Source organism: Danio rerio, chromosome 5 (assembly GCF_052040795.2).
Source record: "Danio rerio strain M-AB ecotype USA chromosome 5, GRCz13ab, whole genome shotgun sequence".
Taxonomy (NCBI): Eukaryota; Metazoa; Chordata; class Actinopteri; order Cypriniformes; family Danionidae; genus Danio; species Danio rerio.
This window is the reverse complement of record NC_141025.1, coordinates 29470142-29486296: the sequence shown is the minus strand read 5'-3', so window position 1 is coordinate 29486296 and position 16155 is coordinate 29470142. Positions and strand designations below refer to the sequence as shown.

At 37.9% G+C, this 16155-nt stretch overlaps 1 protein-coding gene across 13 annotated transcripts in view; it reads right to left on the bottom strand.

Annotated features, from left to right (window-relative positions):
- nsmfb (NMDA receptor synaptonuclear signaling and neuronal migration factor b) overlaps positions 1-16155 on the bottom strand; it is a 100877-nt gene that overhangs the window by 41064 nt on the left and 43658 nt on the right. For 3 of the 13 annotated variants that reach the window (XM_087252774.1, XM_087252773.1, XM_087252777.1), the window contains 4 exons: positions 14040-14161; positions 3605-3666; positions 2672-3355; positions 2508-2580 (listed from right to left, as the gene is read on the bottom strand). In XM_087252774.1, the coding sequence (XP_087108900.1) occupies positions 2508-2580; positions 2672-3355; positions 3605-3666; positions 14040-14110 (890 nt within the window). In that variant the 5' untranslated portion in view covers positions 14111-14161. 13 annotated transcript variants of the gene reach the window in all.

Sequence of the window (16155 nt, the reverse complement as noted above, 5' to 3'; positions counted from 1 at the left end):
AATAATGTAGTTATTAGCTGTCTGCAAGCATCAGTGTTTACTGAGATTGAAATAAGATTTAAAAAATTTAAACTGAGAAAAGAAATATCGCTATAGCAAAGCTTGTAACTGCTTTGAGAAATAATACGTGTTGTAGACGTCAGGGGATGACTAATCGTGAAGGAACGCGCAGTCTAGCACATTTGTTTGCCACGACAAGTCAAGATTTATCAAGAAAAAAAAACGCATGTTCTGACTTAGTGATTTTCATACCCGACAATAAAAATCATGTGATCTGAACGGGGCTTGAGTGTTACTGCATTGGTTGCATTAAGACACATTTTGAATAAGTTTACATTGGTCTGAATTCAGATTAGCATACTATTTTAGTAGGATCTGTTGCTAAACCATAAGATATACAGTAGTCAACATCTGAGCTGGAGTTTTGATCCATTTCAGATGTTGATGACTGTAGTTCACTTTTTATGCATACTTGACTGTCTGAGTACTGTGCATTTAGAATAGTACAGTAGGTTGCATTTTTTGAAGGTTGCACATTTAACTTTTTTGCAGTAATTAGTTTATCCAAAATGTAGCAGCCATGCCTTGGGAGGATAAATTCACACTTAAGTCACAGAAAAAAAAAGCATAAATAAGAGAGGCTGGAATGCAATGCACATGCGTAGAATATCTGTGGATGCATATGGGTCATATTAAGCCTATTTTGTGGGTAAATTTAATCTCAGTCAAGTCAAGTTCACCTGTATATTATTACACATACTGCTTTCTCATTAATGTCCTCTTTTTCTTTGTAGCATAAAAAAGATTCCAGATTATAGTTTTCCATTTCAGATATGATGTTGGGGAATGGACAGCAAGGAAGCTTACTCGGTTTTGGTACAGAGCATGATAAATAATTAGTGATTAAAACCCCAAAAGTTTCAAACGTCAAATCATTATATCACAACAGAAAAGTAACACAGCAGCTGAAAGCTAATTAGCAATGCTGACCAGTATTATTAGTATACTCTATTTGTATATAGTGAGCAGTATGTGTGGTATCAGACAGAGTTCCTCTATAACTTCAAACACTCTGTCCAATGCTGGTGGAGTGAGAGTTAACACAGGACAGGAGAGACAGCGGCACAGAGGAGAAAAGGGTGGGAATGGAGTAGAGTGTTGACTTTTTGAAAACAGTGGCGTAATGAGAAAGATATACTCACGATATTCTTTAGACCCAAGGAAAGATGCAAAATAAAAAGAGATCAAAGAAAAGAAGCTTTAAAATAGTACAATCTAAACAAATAAAAAGCAAGTAAAATTTACTGAAAATACTGTGTTTCAAATATAAACACTGGGCCAGGTTTTGGAAAGGATTGCAAAGTGCTTTATCACCACCTATTACAGTCAATTATTACAAACATGGCAAGTCTATAGCGAACTGCAACTGACAACATCGACATTTCATACAAAACTGAAAAGGTTGTAAAGTCAGGTGTCAAAAATATCATTACGGAAAGTGAATCGATGATAAAAAGAGGGATACAGTGTACACAAGAAGGGACTCCAGATGATGGGAGGGAAGGTTAAGAGGAAAACAACATACATGTTAGCTAGGGGGGAAAGGAGTGTTGGACTGCACCCTAGTGGGGGGGCTCTGTGATTAAGACTTCTGCTCGACAGGAGATAATTAAGCAGTCAGGCTGAGCGAAAGCGCCTGTCCGCAGAGAATAATGAAGCACGGATTCTCTCAACTGAAAAGTTGAAGAAAAAGAAAGAAAGAAATAGATGATAGGAAAAAGAGAAAAATGGAAAGACTAAAATGAAAAAGAAGAAGTAGAGGGAGAGGAAAAAGATGAATAAAAAAATAGGAAAAGGAATACAATGTATTCCCAAAGACCCAAAGTAACAGTTCAGAACAAGAAATGGAAAGAATGGCAAACAAAAAAATGAGGTTAAAAGGGGAAAGGAAAATAAATGATAAAAGAGAGTAAAAGACAGAGGAAATAAAATGAAGGAAGGAACTGGGCAGAAAAACAATAAAATAATGAAAAACGAAAAATAAATAAATTATTAAAAAAAGAAAGGCAACGGTAAAGATGGAGAGACACAGAAAATGAAAAGAGGTAGTAATGAAATAAAAAATTGGAAGAAACAAAAAGGAGACAGAGGAAAAAAATAAGAAAATAAGAGAAAGCACAAAAGAATCAGACAAAGAAGAATGACGTAAAAAAGAATGAGGAAAGCAGAGAGAGAAAAGAAACCATGAGGATCAGCAAAAGAACAAAAACTAAAAAGTGGAAAAAGATAAAGGAATAAAGGAATAGGTAACAGGGGAACAACAGAATGAAAGGAAATGAAAAAAAGAAGTAAAGTGAAAGAAAGATGAAAGATTACCTCCTGTCCTCCCACATGCATGAGTCAGGATAGCTTAAATTACATGTCTGCTTCATAGACCTACCCTACTCCAGAGGAAGCTGAAGGATGGAGAAAGCGGTTTGATTAAATGATTTCCCATGTGTACTCACGCTTGCATGGTGGTGGTCGCAGTCTGGAAGCTGAACATGTTCTCTTTAGGAAACCAGCTGTTCGTGTGATCCTCTGCAAACAAAACAAGACAGCCTAAGCAAAGGTCGAAGGTATTGTGTAAATCTCAAAGTGAATTCACCACAAAACCTGCTGATGTTCTTACCTCGATCTTCAGAGGACACGCGGTCCTCGCTGTACATCCTCTCTAGCTTCTTGTGCTGTTTGCCACCACCGTGAGGAGATGTATCAAGGTCTAGTGAGCGCTGACTCTGGCAATGAGGTCGAATGCAGGCCACACAATCGGGTGTGCAATCCTCCCTTGACCTGCTCCGCCTCGACCCCCAGTCCCGAATGTTATGGGTGCTCCCTGAGCTCTGCAAAGGTTGTGCCATGGGTGCATGACCGTAATGATGCTGGTGGGTGGGGCCGTTGTTCCCACGATGTTGGCTTCCTCGATGATGGCTTCCACGTAAACCTGTTGGAGGGTTGATCTGTGATGGCTCTGATGTCCTCTTCAGAACCTCTAACTCCAAACTCTCCTCGCTTCCCTGGCCCCCAAGCATATCTCGCTCCCTGGTAATGGTGTAGACACGTGCTGGCTTCACAGAACTCTCGGTACGCCTCTGATTCTGCTGATCCTCAGAAGAAAGGCTGCGTTCTACGGAGAGCCGCCGCTTGGAACTTGTAGGAAGGGGTGCAGACTGACTGCCTTGCTGAAGCTCTTCTTGACTGGGCTTGACTATTAGAGTGTGTTGGGAGTATGGCTGGAGGCTGTTATTGTTGTTCAGTCTGCTAATGTCTGGGGAATCTGTCTCCTGACCAATGAAGGTGTCAGATAGCAAGTGATCTGAAATGAGAGACAGAAGAAAAAGGGAGAAAGTTTGATTTGTCCTGTCAAAGCAACAGGTGCCTGTAAAATGCAATGATCAATCAAATGTTGACTGGGTGAATGGTCTGAGGTGGAACTGACACTGAGCCTAAAGGATAATGCTTCACCTACTACAAAGACTGAGACACTCAAGTACGTCACAACAAACTGCAAAAACAAAAATGTGAGGACAAATTGTGGAAGAACATGAGGTGAAATGAACCCAACCTGATCTGTTGCGGTTCTCAGGGTGTGTGTGAGAAAGGTACTCTCCAAATGCTCGAGCTGCTCTGCAGAGAGACAAACAGAAGACCAAATCAAAGCATGGAGACAAAAGTCTCGGTCTTGATGTACTTTACCTCTTAAAGTCAAGTGCTATTTTGGGCTTTCTGCCTGGATTTGGCCTACCCAAATTCAAAAGCTTTCCAAATCCACATGCAGAGGTGTAAATGGAAAAGTTTGGTATCATTTTAAAGAAAACCTTTTGAATTTTCATAAAACACTGTTAAAGGTGGTTAAAATAATCAATAATAAAGTTCTATTCCAACTCATGTGAGAACAGAACCACTTATGGGGGTATTGGGCCAGTATGGACCTTTAAAATTTAAAGAATGCGGAAGTAAATGATGTCACGGACTCGGTACCGAGATCTTAGTAGTCATTCTAAATTAATTTGTTGAATCTGATGTCACACCACATCACCATTTTCAGGTCCAAACACTCCTGAAAGCAAGCAGCAAACAGTGATAATATACTGTTACAGCCTTTATTGGCACACCAAATCTCAGTTGGCAACATGTACAGTGCTCAGCATAATTGAGTACACCCCATTTTGAAAATGAATATTTTTCTCCATTTCTCAGTGAATATAGCAATGTACTTTGGTCCATTTAAGCAAAACAGATTTATTAAGCAGATATATTTACTGAAATAATATTTTAGTCACCAAAAATATTTAGAAATTAAAAGATAATACAATTAAATTCAAGCAAAATAAAAATAAAAATACAACCTAAAAAAAATCAACTAATTTTTTACATTTTATTTGCTTCTCTGATTTTTCCAATTTTTTAAATTTTATTTTATATTTTTATTTAACATTTGGGTGTACTAGTTTTTGGACCATTATCCTAAGTCATTTTTTTAGATTTGAATTCAGTACTGACTAATCTAATGTATATGCACAACTATAATATTGTATAGCTTCCTATTAAAAATATGAACTTAATTTGTGAGGGGTGTACTTATAAATGCTGAGCACTGTACATGTATCTTTTAAACTGATGAAAACACTGGTGTCCAGGACACTTGAGCTCAGAAAATGAGCTGTTTCGATAGTCTACAGAACAAACCATCGTTATACAATAACTTGCCTAATTACCCTAACCTGCCTAGTTAACCTAATTAACCTAGGTTAGCTTTTAAATGTTTAAAGCTTTAAAACTTTAAGCTGTATAGCAGTGTATATTATTGTTATTATTATTATTATTATTATTATTATTATATAATATTATTTATCATGTCATCATGGCAAAGATAAATTAAATCAATTATAAGAAATGAATAAGTAAAACTATTTAGAAATTTATTTAAAAATGTGTTGAAAAAATCTCTCTGTTAAACAGAAATTGGGGAATAAAATAAACAGGGGGCTAATAATTCTGACTTCAACTGTATCTCACTGGAACACTAGCGTTAGAGCTGCAGTCAGTACTGACAAGTCTCAATACTTGATTTCCGACTTTGCAAAGCAAAAAGCTACAGGTATAACTATATAATTTATTTCCTATATCTAAAAAATGTGAACATAAAAACACTAGATACTATCTCATAATACAACTACAGTCACCAAATCTGCAGATGCTATCGGAAAAATGCAGAAAACTCCAAGTCCAATTACTTCCCTGGTCAACGAGGTGTAAAGCAGTGAATAAAATCTATGCACACAGCTGACTTCCAGCATGAAGACAACCAGCAACTGTGGTGTGAGAACATTATAAAGGGAACAATAGGAAGTCAGGTAGAGGAGTTGGTTAAAAGGAAGGAAAAGGAAACTGCTTTATGAGTCAAACCATGTGTCGTCAGCAATAAAAGACAGAGCTCTGTGTCCTACATTGATATACCTTCCTCTCACTTAACCAGTAGGATGACCTTTATGCAATGTTTTCAATGTGTATGTGTGTGTGTGTGTGGTTATGCCACTGAAAATGCTTTGCAAAATGGTGAAGTCAATAGAAAACAACAGAAAATGCATTTATATGCACTACCGATGGCCCTTGCAATCAGCATATTGTGGATGATTTATGAAAAATCATTAATGCATTCAAAGAGCTGCCAGATTCCATTATGAAACGCGTCACTCCATCTCTTAACCACGTGAAAGATTTACACAGTATTCCCCCTTCCTGTGTGGCTCAGCAAGAACACTACTAATGCTGCCTAATTACTCGCCAGTGCTGGGAGAGTACACTGACTAGCATGTACAAATGAAAAATTGTACCTAAGCTGTATAACTCACCTTGTCAATTTAATTTCGTTAAAGCAGTGAATTACACCTACCCACACCACTGTTTCTCCTGCCTAAGCTCACTAAAATGGAGATTCTAACATGCATGAATAAACCCGCCTCCACCCATGCACCTTAAAAAACGTGCAAGCCCCACAAATGTACACTGGTGAACTCAACGAACTGACAAGCACCTCCTTGAGCACACAAACCCCTAATCAGCACGCTATGAGCAAATTGTGCAGTCTTGGCACCTCTCTAGGGATGCTGGAAAATGGGATGGCTCTGTTGTTGGGAGTACCCATGCATTCGTGCAACGACACTTTGAATAATTAAATACTAGCCAGCATGTGCATCTCTCTCTCCTCACTCAACAAACTTTTCTAGCAGATGGGAAGATGAGTGCAAAGAAGAATTCTCCAATCACTTTTTCATCATCTCAGTGTCACTTCCAAGTGTTTGGTGTTTGGAGAAACTACAAAGCTTTTTAGAGTGAGAGTGGCTTATCAAAAAATACTACAGGGCAGGGGTGGATTAAAACTAAAAGAGAACGCTTGGTCCATGCCGACCAATCGAAACCCACAGCATTTGTGTTATGATGTACTGTACTCTTTGGTGCTCATAAAACTAACATATTCTGCTTTCAGTAGATGAGGAGACGTGTGTGCAGACAGATATCAGAGAAAATGGGATGGTGCATGACACAGAAAATGTTTCAAGCCAAGACTAAAAATCATATCCAGTGTAATTGGAGGCTACAATCATGCAAACCTGCAATTAATGTGTGACAGATAAGTAGAGTCATGTCTGAGAGCAGTACATCAGGATCTGAAGTTCAAATGAACCATTCTAGTCGAACATTTTGTCGGTGTAAATCTTTGTGTAGTTAAACTCTTAGGACATTTGGATCTTATCTGTTAAGCGTACAAATAGATAATAAATCATCATTATAGTTGAAATTGCATATACAAAATATTAATGTGAAATTGAATTGAAATTAGTTGCCAAAAAGAGTACCCATTATAAGCCAATGGGGTCACTTGGGACCTAATGGAGACCCAACTTCTAATGTCTCACTGGGGTCCAAAATCCCAGTAGTCCCAAAAGTCAAAACAGTCCTGACTGTTCAGGACAGACTATAGTCATCCAAGGCCCTATTGCAGTGCTCGAAATTGCAACCGTTTTGGTCGCATATGGGCCCGAAATTATATGCGACCTCAAAACATATTTGGGGAGTATTTGTGCCAGTGCATAAAATTGTTGCAGTGCGACCAGTTTTCACTGCATGCACGTATTTACTTTACATCTAAAAACCAGCTGAAAGCAGGTCTAAAGTCCAGCGCAGAGTATGTTAGTTATGTGCCTTAAACACGTACACATTGCTTAATACACACAGGATGTGCAGCAATATACAACTATCTTTGTGAATGAAAACAGAATTAAAGGATTGAAATATTACAAAGATTATTTTCTACATTAATATATAAACCACTGCCTCCGTGCCTTCTTTATCTCGGGAGGCTTTTTCAGTTTATTCATGACAATTTGCATTGGTAAAATGTTATTATTATGATTAGTAGTAGTATTTATTATATGCATATTTATATTTGTTTTAAAAAAACAAGCTGAGAATAGTCCACCCGTCAGGTTTTGGACCATTTGAGGCATAGCACGTGTGTTTGGATATAACTCAGTTTTTTGACCACAATTCCTTACTATTGTTTATTTATTTGTTTGCCACATCTTATTAGTGATCGTATGATGAATGTTAATCTATTTACACTTTTCGAAGAGTAGATAACGACTTCCAGTGGGTTAAAGTCCGCTAGGAAAATGACTAAAGCCATTCACCCTAAGGTCTGAGGGACTGAGTTTCCAGGTAACAGGGTTTGCCACACATTTAAGCACGAGGTGTTCTATTTAATCTTTAATTTAATAATCAAAATGTTGTCAGTCCTGCAACAGCAGCGCATACACCCTCGCAAAAGGGCCTGCATTCACTAAGAATAAATGAATATTGTAGATCATGAAAAGACCGTTATTGCTATTAAGATGACGTAGCAAATAATAAGTTATATGCCATTATCATCTGCACAAGATCAGACACCACCTGTGAAAAAACTATCCTTAACATAATGAATCTCATTCACATCAAGCAGTGCATGCAGATTTTTTTTAAATGCAATAAATCTATTAATATAAAACTTGTAGTAACGGTGCACATAATTTGTAGTGTGTGCGACTACATTTTTGCTAATGCGCCTAAATTTAGGAGCACCAGCACAACAAAGCAAAAAGGTTAACGTCAAGCCCTGCATTGGGCAATAGTTAATATCGATATGTAAATGTACATATACAATAATAAGTTGTGGAAAAGAAAATACTTTTTATGATTTAGCATAAATCTAATTTTCAACATCACATCTAGGTGTTAAAAATGTATTGATGATCCTGAAGACAGAAATGGAAAGGGTAGCATTTCTCATGTCTTCATTTATCTTAATAGTCACTGATACACATTCACGCACCGCTTATTTATTTATCGGATTTTTCCATTGGCAATGACTCAATTCAAAGTGTCAGACAACTGTGCTCCTCGCAGCTGAAGATCCCTGACAGTGAATATGCCCCCAGGACTGGCCCCATTGGCTGTTCTCTAATCTAACCTTTGTTAAAAATGCAAGGCGTGAGGCAGGGAACGTGATACCTCACCCCATACCTTCACTAATGAATCACTGAACCTTAAAACTGCCTGCGCTTGTCCACTCTAGGTGATTGATTTGTACTTTTTTGAAATCCACTTGTTCTGCATTAATGTCTTATGGCCAAGAGCAAGGCACGAGCAATTACCTTTTCTTAATGTGAGGATAGTTCACCGTTCTTTTTTAAATCTTGAAATCACAGCCTCGGATTAAAAATAGCAAAGCTGCTCAGTTCAAGAAAATTAAAATCTGAATAATAAATAATGAGCATCACTGTAGGCAATGAGACCCAAATCACTCGCAAACATATTTCCCCTTTATCTCTCACATGCACATTAGCCTTCGTCTCAAGTCAGTATGTGTGAGGGTATAGTGGTGTGCACATCTGGGAGCATCTCTCATGTTTTCTGCCATGTGATAAAAGGGGGAGGGGGGTAGAAAGCAGGAGAACTGAGAGGGAAGCATTTTAACCGCATTAACTAAAGCAGATGCTTTAACCAAGACTGCTGGACAGAAGCCCTCTGGTGCTCCAGGAGAAGAGGCGGATAACTAGTGACTCAGATGAACAACATGAAGATACCAGCAGATGTAAAAAACAATAACTGGCCAATGTGGACACAAAAATACACTGGCATATAGACTGAAAAGATATAAGTGCAAGAAGGCAGAATGGGTAAAGGAGAGACAGCACACCCTGGGGCTGTTCAGGCGCTGCTGTTTTCATGCGTATGTTCATGCTCAATCAGAGCCAGAAATGAGTGCTTTTGCCCTGGGTGACTCTGACTTCAGCAGACCGTTTGGTTTACTACACTAATTTAGTAAAAAGCAAGTACAATTTGTTCTTGAGTGCCTCGGCGAGCATTAAACAGAACATCCATGTGTGACATGACCCCTTTCTCTTGTATATTTTCTCGTCCTCCTCCTCCTCGCTCGCACTGAACTCAGACTTTGTGTTCTCTTTGCTGCTGATTTGATTTCTTAGTGTACCATTCAAACCGCACACTGTCCTCATTGCCAGTGAAGAGTTTTTGTCATTGACAGCTAGATTTATATAAGCTTGCAGTGTGAACTAAACACTGAGTCATATTCTTCTCTGAAAGTGCTCAACATCTGCCATTGGCATTCAGCTTTTAAAATCTCCTCATTAGAAATTCATTAACACCTAATGAGTAGGTCTCTAAATTAGTCGCACTAGCAAACGTTCCAGTTCCGAATGGCATTCGACCACAATGTCCCAGCTGATCCATTACAATTTTTCCAGACCTTTCAAAACTGAAAAGATCTCCCTGCAGTACAAAAAGGCCATTTATTGGAACTAAGCTGCAAAAAGAGGTCATTCGGAAAGCTTTGGTGAGCAACTCGACCTGCTCAGGCAGCAAAATAGAAAAGGGAGGATTTATAATTTCATTATTAAAGAGAAAAGGATAGCGTGTAATTCCAGATGGCATGACTAACAAGCAAGATGTGAGGGGCGTTTGCCAAACTTTTACGAATTTTGGTCTTAACATAGCCTCAACATCTGTGCACAGCCTTCATCAAAAAGCTCAGTGTTAGTAAAGATGAATAAACTAAGTTTATTGTAATAGTAGCTATCATTCTATAGGTCTGACCTTTACATGGTTATGTTGTAGTATTTCAATTTTAGAGGCTTTCTAGAGGCCAATACTAAAAAAAGAGATGGGCCGACTATTCCCAACAGAAAGTTTATCAGACAATTAAGAATTTTAACTTATTTCATAAACGCACTGAAACATACAATATATTGTCAAACGTTTTGAAACACCTCTCCAAAACATTCAATTCAGCTGTTCTAATCCACTTTCATAAAATCAAGCACCTGGGCACCTAAGCACCTGCTTCGGCAAACATTTGTGAAAGAACGGTTTGCTTTCAGGGAATTCAAGTCAAGCATGGTACTATGATGGATTGTTCAATTGTGAAATTTCCTCACGACTAAATATTCCACAGTCAACTGTTAGTAGTATTAAAACAAAGGGGAAACAACTGAGAACAGCAACTCAGCCACAAAGAGTTAGGCCATGTAAAAATCAAAACAGGGTCAGCGCATGCTGAGGTGCACAGACATCATCAACTTTCTGCAGAGTCAACAGCTAGAGACCTTCAAACTTCATGTGACTTTCTGATTAGCTCAAAAACAGTGTGAATTGGTTTCTGTGGCAGAGAAGGTGCATCATCAAGTACAATGCAAAGCGTTTAATGCAGTGGTGTAAAGCACAATGTCCACTGATCTCTAGAGTAGTAGAGAGGTTTTCTCTGGAGAGAGCAATCATGCTTCTCAGTCTGGAAACCTGATGGAGGAGTCCGGGTTTGGCAGTTGCCAGGAGAATAGAACTTGACCAACTGCATTGTGCTAAATGTAAAGTTTTATAGCATATGGTTGTTTTTCAAGGGTGGATTGGCCCTTTAGTTCCAGTAAATGGAACACTTAATGCTTCAGCATAATAATTTATTTTGGACAATGTTATGCTCCAAACTTTATGAGAACAGTTTGGGGATGGCCTGTTCCTGTTCAAACTTTGCTGTGAACCAGTGCACAAAACAAGGTCTGTGAAGACAGGGTTGACTAAATCTGGTGTGGAAAAACATAACTGACCTGTGCAGAGTTCTGACCTCAACCCAATAAAACACCTTTGGGATGAATTAGAGCAGAAACATAGAGCCAGGTCTTCTTGTCTAACATCAGTGCCTGACTTCCTATGGTCCTAAACCTTGAGGAAAGTCCTCGCAGAAGAGTTAACGCTGTTGTAGCTGCAAATGATGGGGCAACTTTGTATTCAAGTCAAATATTAGGGTGTCAAAGAATGTTAATGCACATGTAAATGCAGATATCCCAAACTTTTTTTTAAGTAAAATGCATTTACAAAGAAGGCTGTTGAGAGAGCAGTTAAATAAAATGTGATGATGCTATAAAAGCTTGACCACAATAACATGACAAAATAAGATATTTGATAAATACTGTAGGATATTTTTTATTTACTAGTTTCCATACCCAATAACTCAAAAAAAATCTTCTGAAAATGACTCCTCTGCAGTAAAAACAGCATGTGTCCCTACCTGACCCTAAGCCTCTTCTCAGACATATAAACATATGAGTTTCATATAATCTGGGCCTCCCTCCATTACAACTGTGGGTGGTCTCGAACACTAATTAGACATTTATATATCAGCATGTGAGAGAATCAGGACGCTTATAGAACTTGCTATATAGCTCAAATAGGCACTGAGCTATCATTTCAGCATGGTTCACATTAGAAAGGGCTGAACAATGTAGAACATTCTAAGTAATTTATATAGTGTGCTGTAATCATTTTATTCTAGAATGTCTGTGTCATGCCAGACGTAAGGTTTTCACAACATCTGTCTGTCTGTCTGTTTATCTATCTATCTATCTATCTATCTATCTATCTATCTATCTATCTATCTATCTATCTATCTATCTATCTATCTATCTATCTATCTATCTATCTATCTATCTATCTATCTATCTATCTATCGGTTTATCTATCTATCTATCTATCTATCTATCTATCTATCTATCTATCTATCTATCTATCTATCTATCTATCTATCTATCTATCTATCTATCTATAATCCTAGTGCTTTGCTGATCTAAACATGTTACTGTATGTGCACATCTACTGGTATATTTATCAGTGGAAAAACCTGTGAAAGACTTATGAATTGTGTTAAGAAATCAAAACCTAATCAAACACTTGAAGTAAGGTTTGCTGCAAAAAAAAAATATATATATCAGCACTATGACTGCAAAAAAAGAGAACTTAGCATGTTTCTGCACTCTGCACCATTTTATTGTCACATCTTCTTTGGTCTAGATCGCATTCATATTTCAAAAAATCTGAACCACAGTTTGTTTAGAAGTGAAACAATACATAATTTTTCAGCAGTCTTAATTCACTAGATACAAGCAAACTGAGACCTATTGATGATCCATTTGTTGATGCATTCAAAAAAGTTTGAATGGCACCGTTTACACATGACCAACTGAACTGCACTAACAGAATAATCACACCATAGTTTGCTTAAACCAAACCTGTCAAGTGCATTCTTAATCTAATATTATGCATAACAGATAAGGTATTACACTCTATCCTGACCCAGTATTATCTGTTCTTCTCCCATAATGTAACTTTGTAAATTTGCAGTAATAATAAAGTGAAGGAATAATTAAGTATAGCCATCCGCAACTCCCCTGATACAAACAGTCTGAATCCAAACTGTCTGAAAATACACGACAATGTCCAGCAAAATAATAATAATTATAATAATAATTAACAAACTAAGTTGCAAAACAACAGAGACTGGGAGGACATTCACTGGAAATGATCATGCTTTCCTCCTGGCCAGAAACTCTCTGTTCAAGGCATAAATTGCAAACAGCAGTGACCCAGCTGAACAGATGATTTATTGTAGGTGGATGGATGAATACAGTGTGATCACACTGTCATGTGCTGATAAAGTGGCATGGTCCACTCAGAAGTTTGGCGATGCAGAAAAAGTGTCAAAAATATGTGTCATCAAAAAGTGATGTCATGGTGAATACAACAGGTTGTTAAAGTTAGTAAGATGAACGTGTGACTACCTGATAGACTGAGGAATCTTCTTAAAGATATAATTAAGTTATTGCTAAGCCAAGGGTCCAGTTACTTTACAAAACTCGATTAACCAAAATATTAGCTAAATAAAAACATACAACAGTCAAACAGTCTCTAAATCTAATGACGACTGTGAAAAGTAGCAGCTGTGACTGACGGTGACGTAGTGGCTGTCGTGTCTGTCATTGAACAGCAGCCTTATAAATATTTGAAACGACCGTTGAGGCAACAGCACAAAACAAACATTCAATGCCTATAAAAATAATTTATTACGGAAATCTATTACTATAGTTTTAATAACTATTATTTACCCCCAAGAGAGCGTAAATTACAATAGACAACATATATGAATACAAACATCAGCATTACAAAATCAACAACCCCCATAATCGTGTTAATTATTACAATTTACAACAATACTAGTAACATAAACACTGTCACCCTTGTCGCGGACCAACGATGATAAGCCTACCTGAATACACTTCGGTTTGTTTGTGAGAGGGGCTTGCGCAAATACACTGTCACGACAAAGGCCAAACAAATTACTTCCCTTTAAAAGTTCTTCAAAGTATTTTTTGCCATACTCTAATGTTTAGCTACAAACTTACAAGCAAGCACAGTGTTGTCAAAACGATTACAGCCCCAGACGCTGTCATTGAGGCATTTCTGACAGATTAGTATCTGTTTTACAGTCGTCAACAAAAATGAGACGTGTAGTGATATGAGGTATGCTGGGATGTGTTCATTTTGAGCATCAAGATCCACCACGGTCCCTCCATGAGACGCGGTGTTCGCGCGCTTGTGTTGCTGCAGAGACTCACCTAACTTTTGCGGCAACAGAAGAAATCGCATCATTCCTTAAATTCTTCTTTTTGGACACGGCAGTTCCCATGCTGCAGTGACAAGACCGATGTGAGAAAACAGCTCATTCCACTCGCCACATCTGCAATGAAGGAAAGAAAAGCACAACGCAAACAAATCATCCGCAGAGTGGAGATACGATCGGCTTCACTCTACTCCCCGAATCAAACTGCTGCTCAGGGTCTGTGTCAGATGCTCCGTTTGTTCCTCATGTTTAGGAACGCCACATCCGACTGTATTCACTACGAGAAGTAAGTTTTTGATCTCTGGTGAAGAGAGTTTGAGTTAACAGAGCATTGTGGACGGTGAGCTGCCAGCACGCCAGAATGCGCTCGTGCACTTGCTCTGTTGTGCGCTCGCTTGCTCTCCCTCCGTCTCTCTCTCTTACACACACGCACGCACATTTTGTGATTTATGAGGACTCACCATATGCGTAATGCATTTTATACTGTAAAAACGGCTTATTGTGGCCTTTCTCGACTCATGCTCCCTAAACCCAACACTCACATAAAACCTGTGACAAAAACACGTTAATTATTTTAAACAGTTTTAAATTACGAGGACACAAATATCATCATAATCCACCTCAACATTGTAATATAGGTACGCATTACGTTATACAAAAGTGTGTCCTTAAAAACAACATAAATAAGCACACAGAGACAAGCAGCTAAGTTTCTGCTGACGTTTTAGGCCCTCCTGATCTTAAAATATTTCCTATCCACTAATAATAACCAGAAACCTTTTGCATTACTACATTTCCAGATAAACATGTTAACTTTGATTTCCCTCGTGAGGACCATTGGCCTGTCCCCACAAAGTCATAATGTCAGGTTTACTGTAGAAGACATTTGGTCCATTAGTCAAAACATGACCCCCCACCCAATCCCTCATTTTGAATGCTCCAGAAAGTGGTAATAGTACTATATAGAAACTGGCTCAGCTTGTTCTTTAACGTCAGCTTTTAAGTAGACAGAAAGAACAAACCACTGAGTACACTATATTTAATTAAAAGGTTTAGTTCTTTAAAAACTACAAGGAACTTACGCACATTTAGCAAAATAGTTTCAGAAACAGGAGAATCCTGAACTCAAGGGGTGTCAAACTAAATGCGGTATATCCACAGCTGTTTTTCAGCCAAAGGCAAACTTCCGGTGAAAGCTTTCTGTGACTATTTTAAATTTTGTGAGGTTCCTTTTACAGTATCGACATCGTAATGTAATTAAAATACAATCAGTTAAATAAACTTAAGCATTCATTTAGTTTTTCAAGAATAAAACGAGATAGACCGTGTAACTGCTAGCACCGTCAGTACAAGCAGGCTACCGCAGAAACTCAATTTAAAATACAGGGTAAAATAAACTTTCATATTATAAAGAGATGGCAGGGGAAAATGGAACGTAATGCAGTGCTACTTATCTGGTCTAAGACCTACTTTATATCAAATATCTATTAGGCAGTAAAGATCACTTTTTTTTTTTTTAAGAAAACAGATCTTAAACTTGGCTATTTTGTAATGGAAAGACAGTTCACTGGAAGCCATCGGACTGGCTGGCTGAAAATTAAAAGTCTGTGTGCTTATAACCTACTCCTAGAGGGCAGCAGTCCTGCAGAGTTTAGTTCCAGCCCTGCTTCAACACACCTATCTGTAGGTATTAAACACGCCTAAAGCACTCAATTAGTTTGATCAGGGTTGTTTGATTAGGGTTGGAACTTAACTGTGAAGAGCTGGGGCCCTTCAGAACCTGAGTTTTACACCTGTGGTAAGCATGTTTTTAATTTATTACACATTGTGTTGCTGAATAATATTGACTGTAAACTTCACACACAATTGTAAGACCAACAAAAAACTACTAATATAATCTACAATTTGAGAAAACATTTTACTGGGATAATCTTTGCAAGCCTGGTTTATTTTACTCTGAATAACTGATTTTATATTAAGGCTGATCATTACAGTGATTAGTAAAGTTCTTAGTTTACTGTACTTTACAAGTAAGTAAGAAATTCCAAGTGTTCAGTCAAAGTAGGGTGAATCCGCCACACCCCCGTGCAGTTATCAGCTTCCAGAAAGGA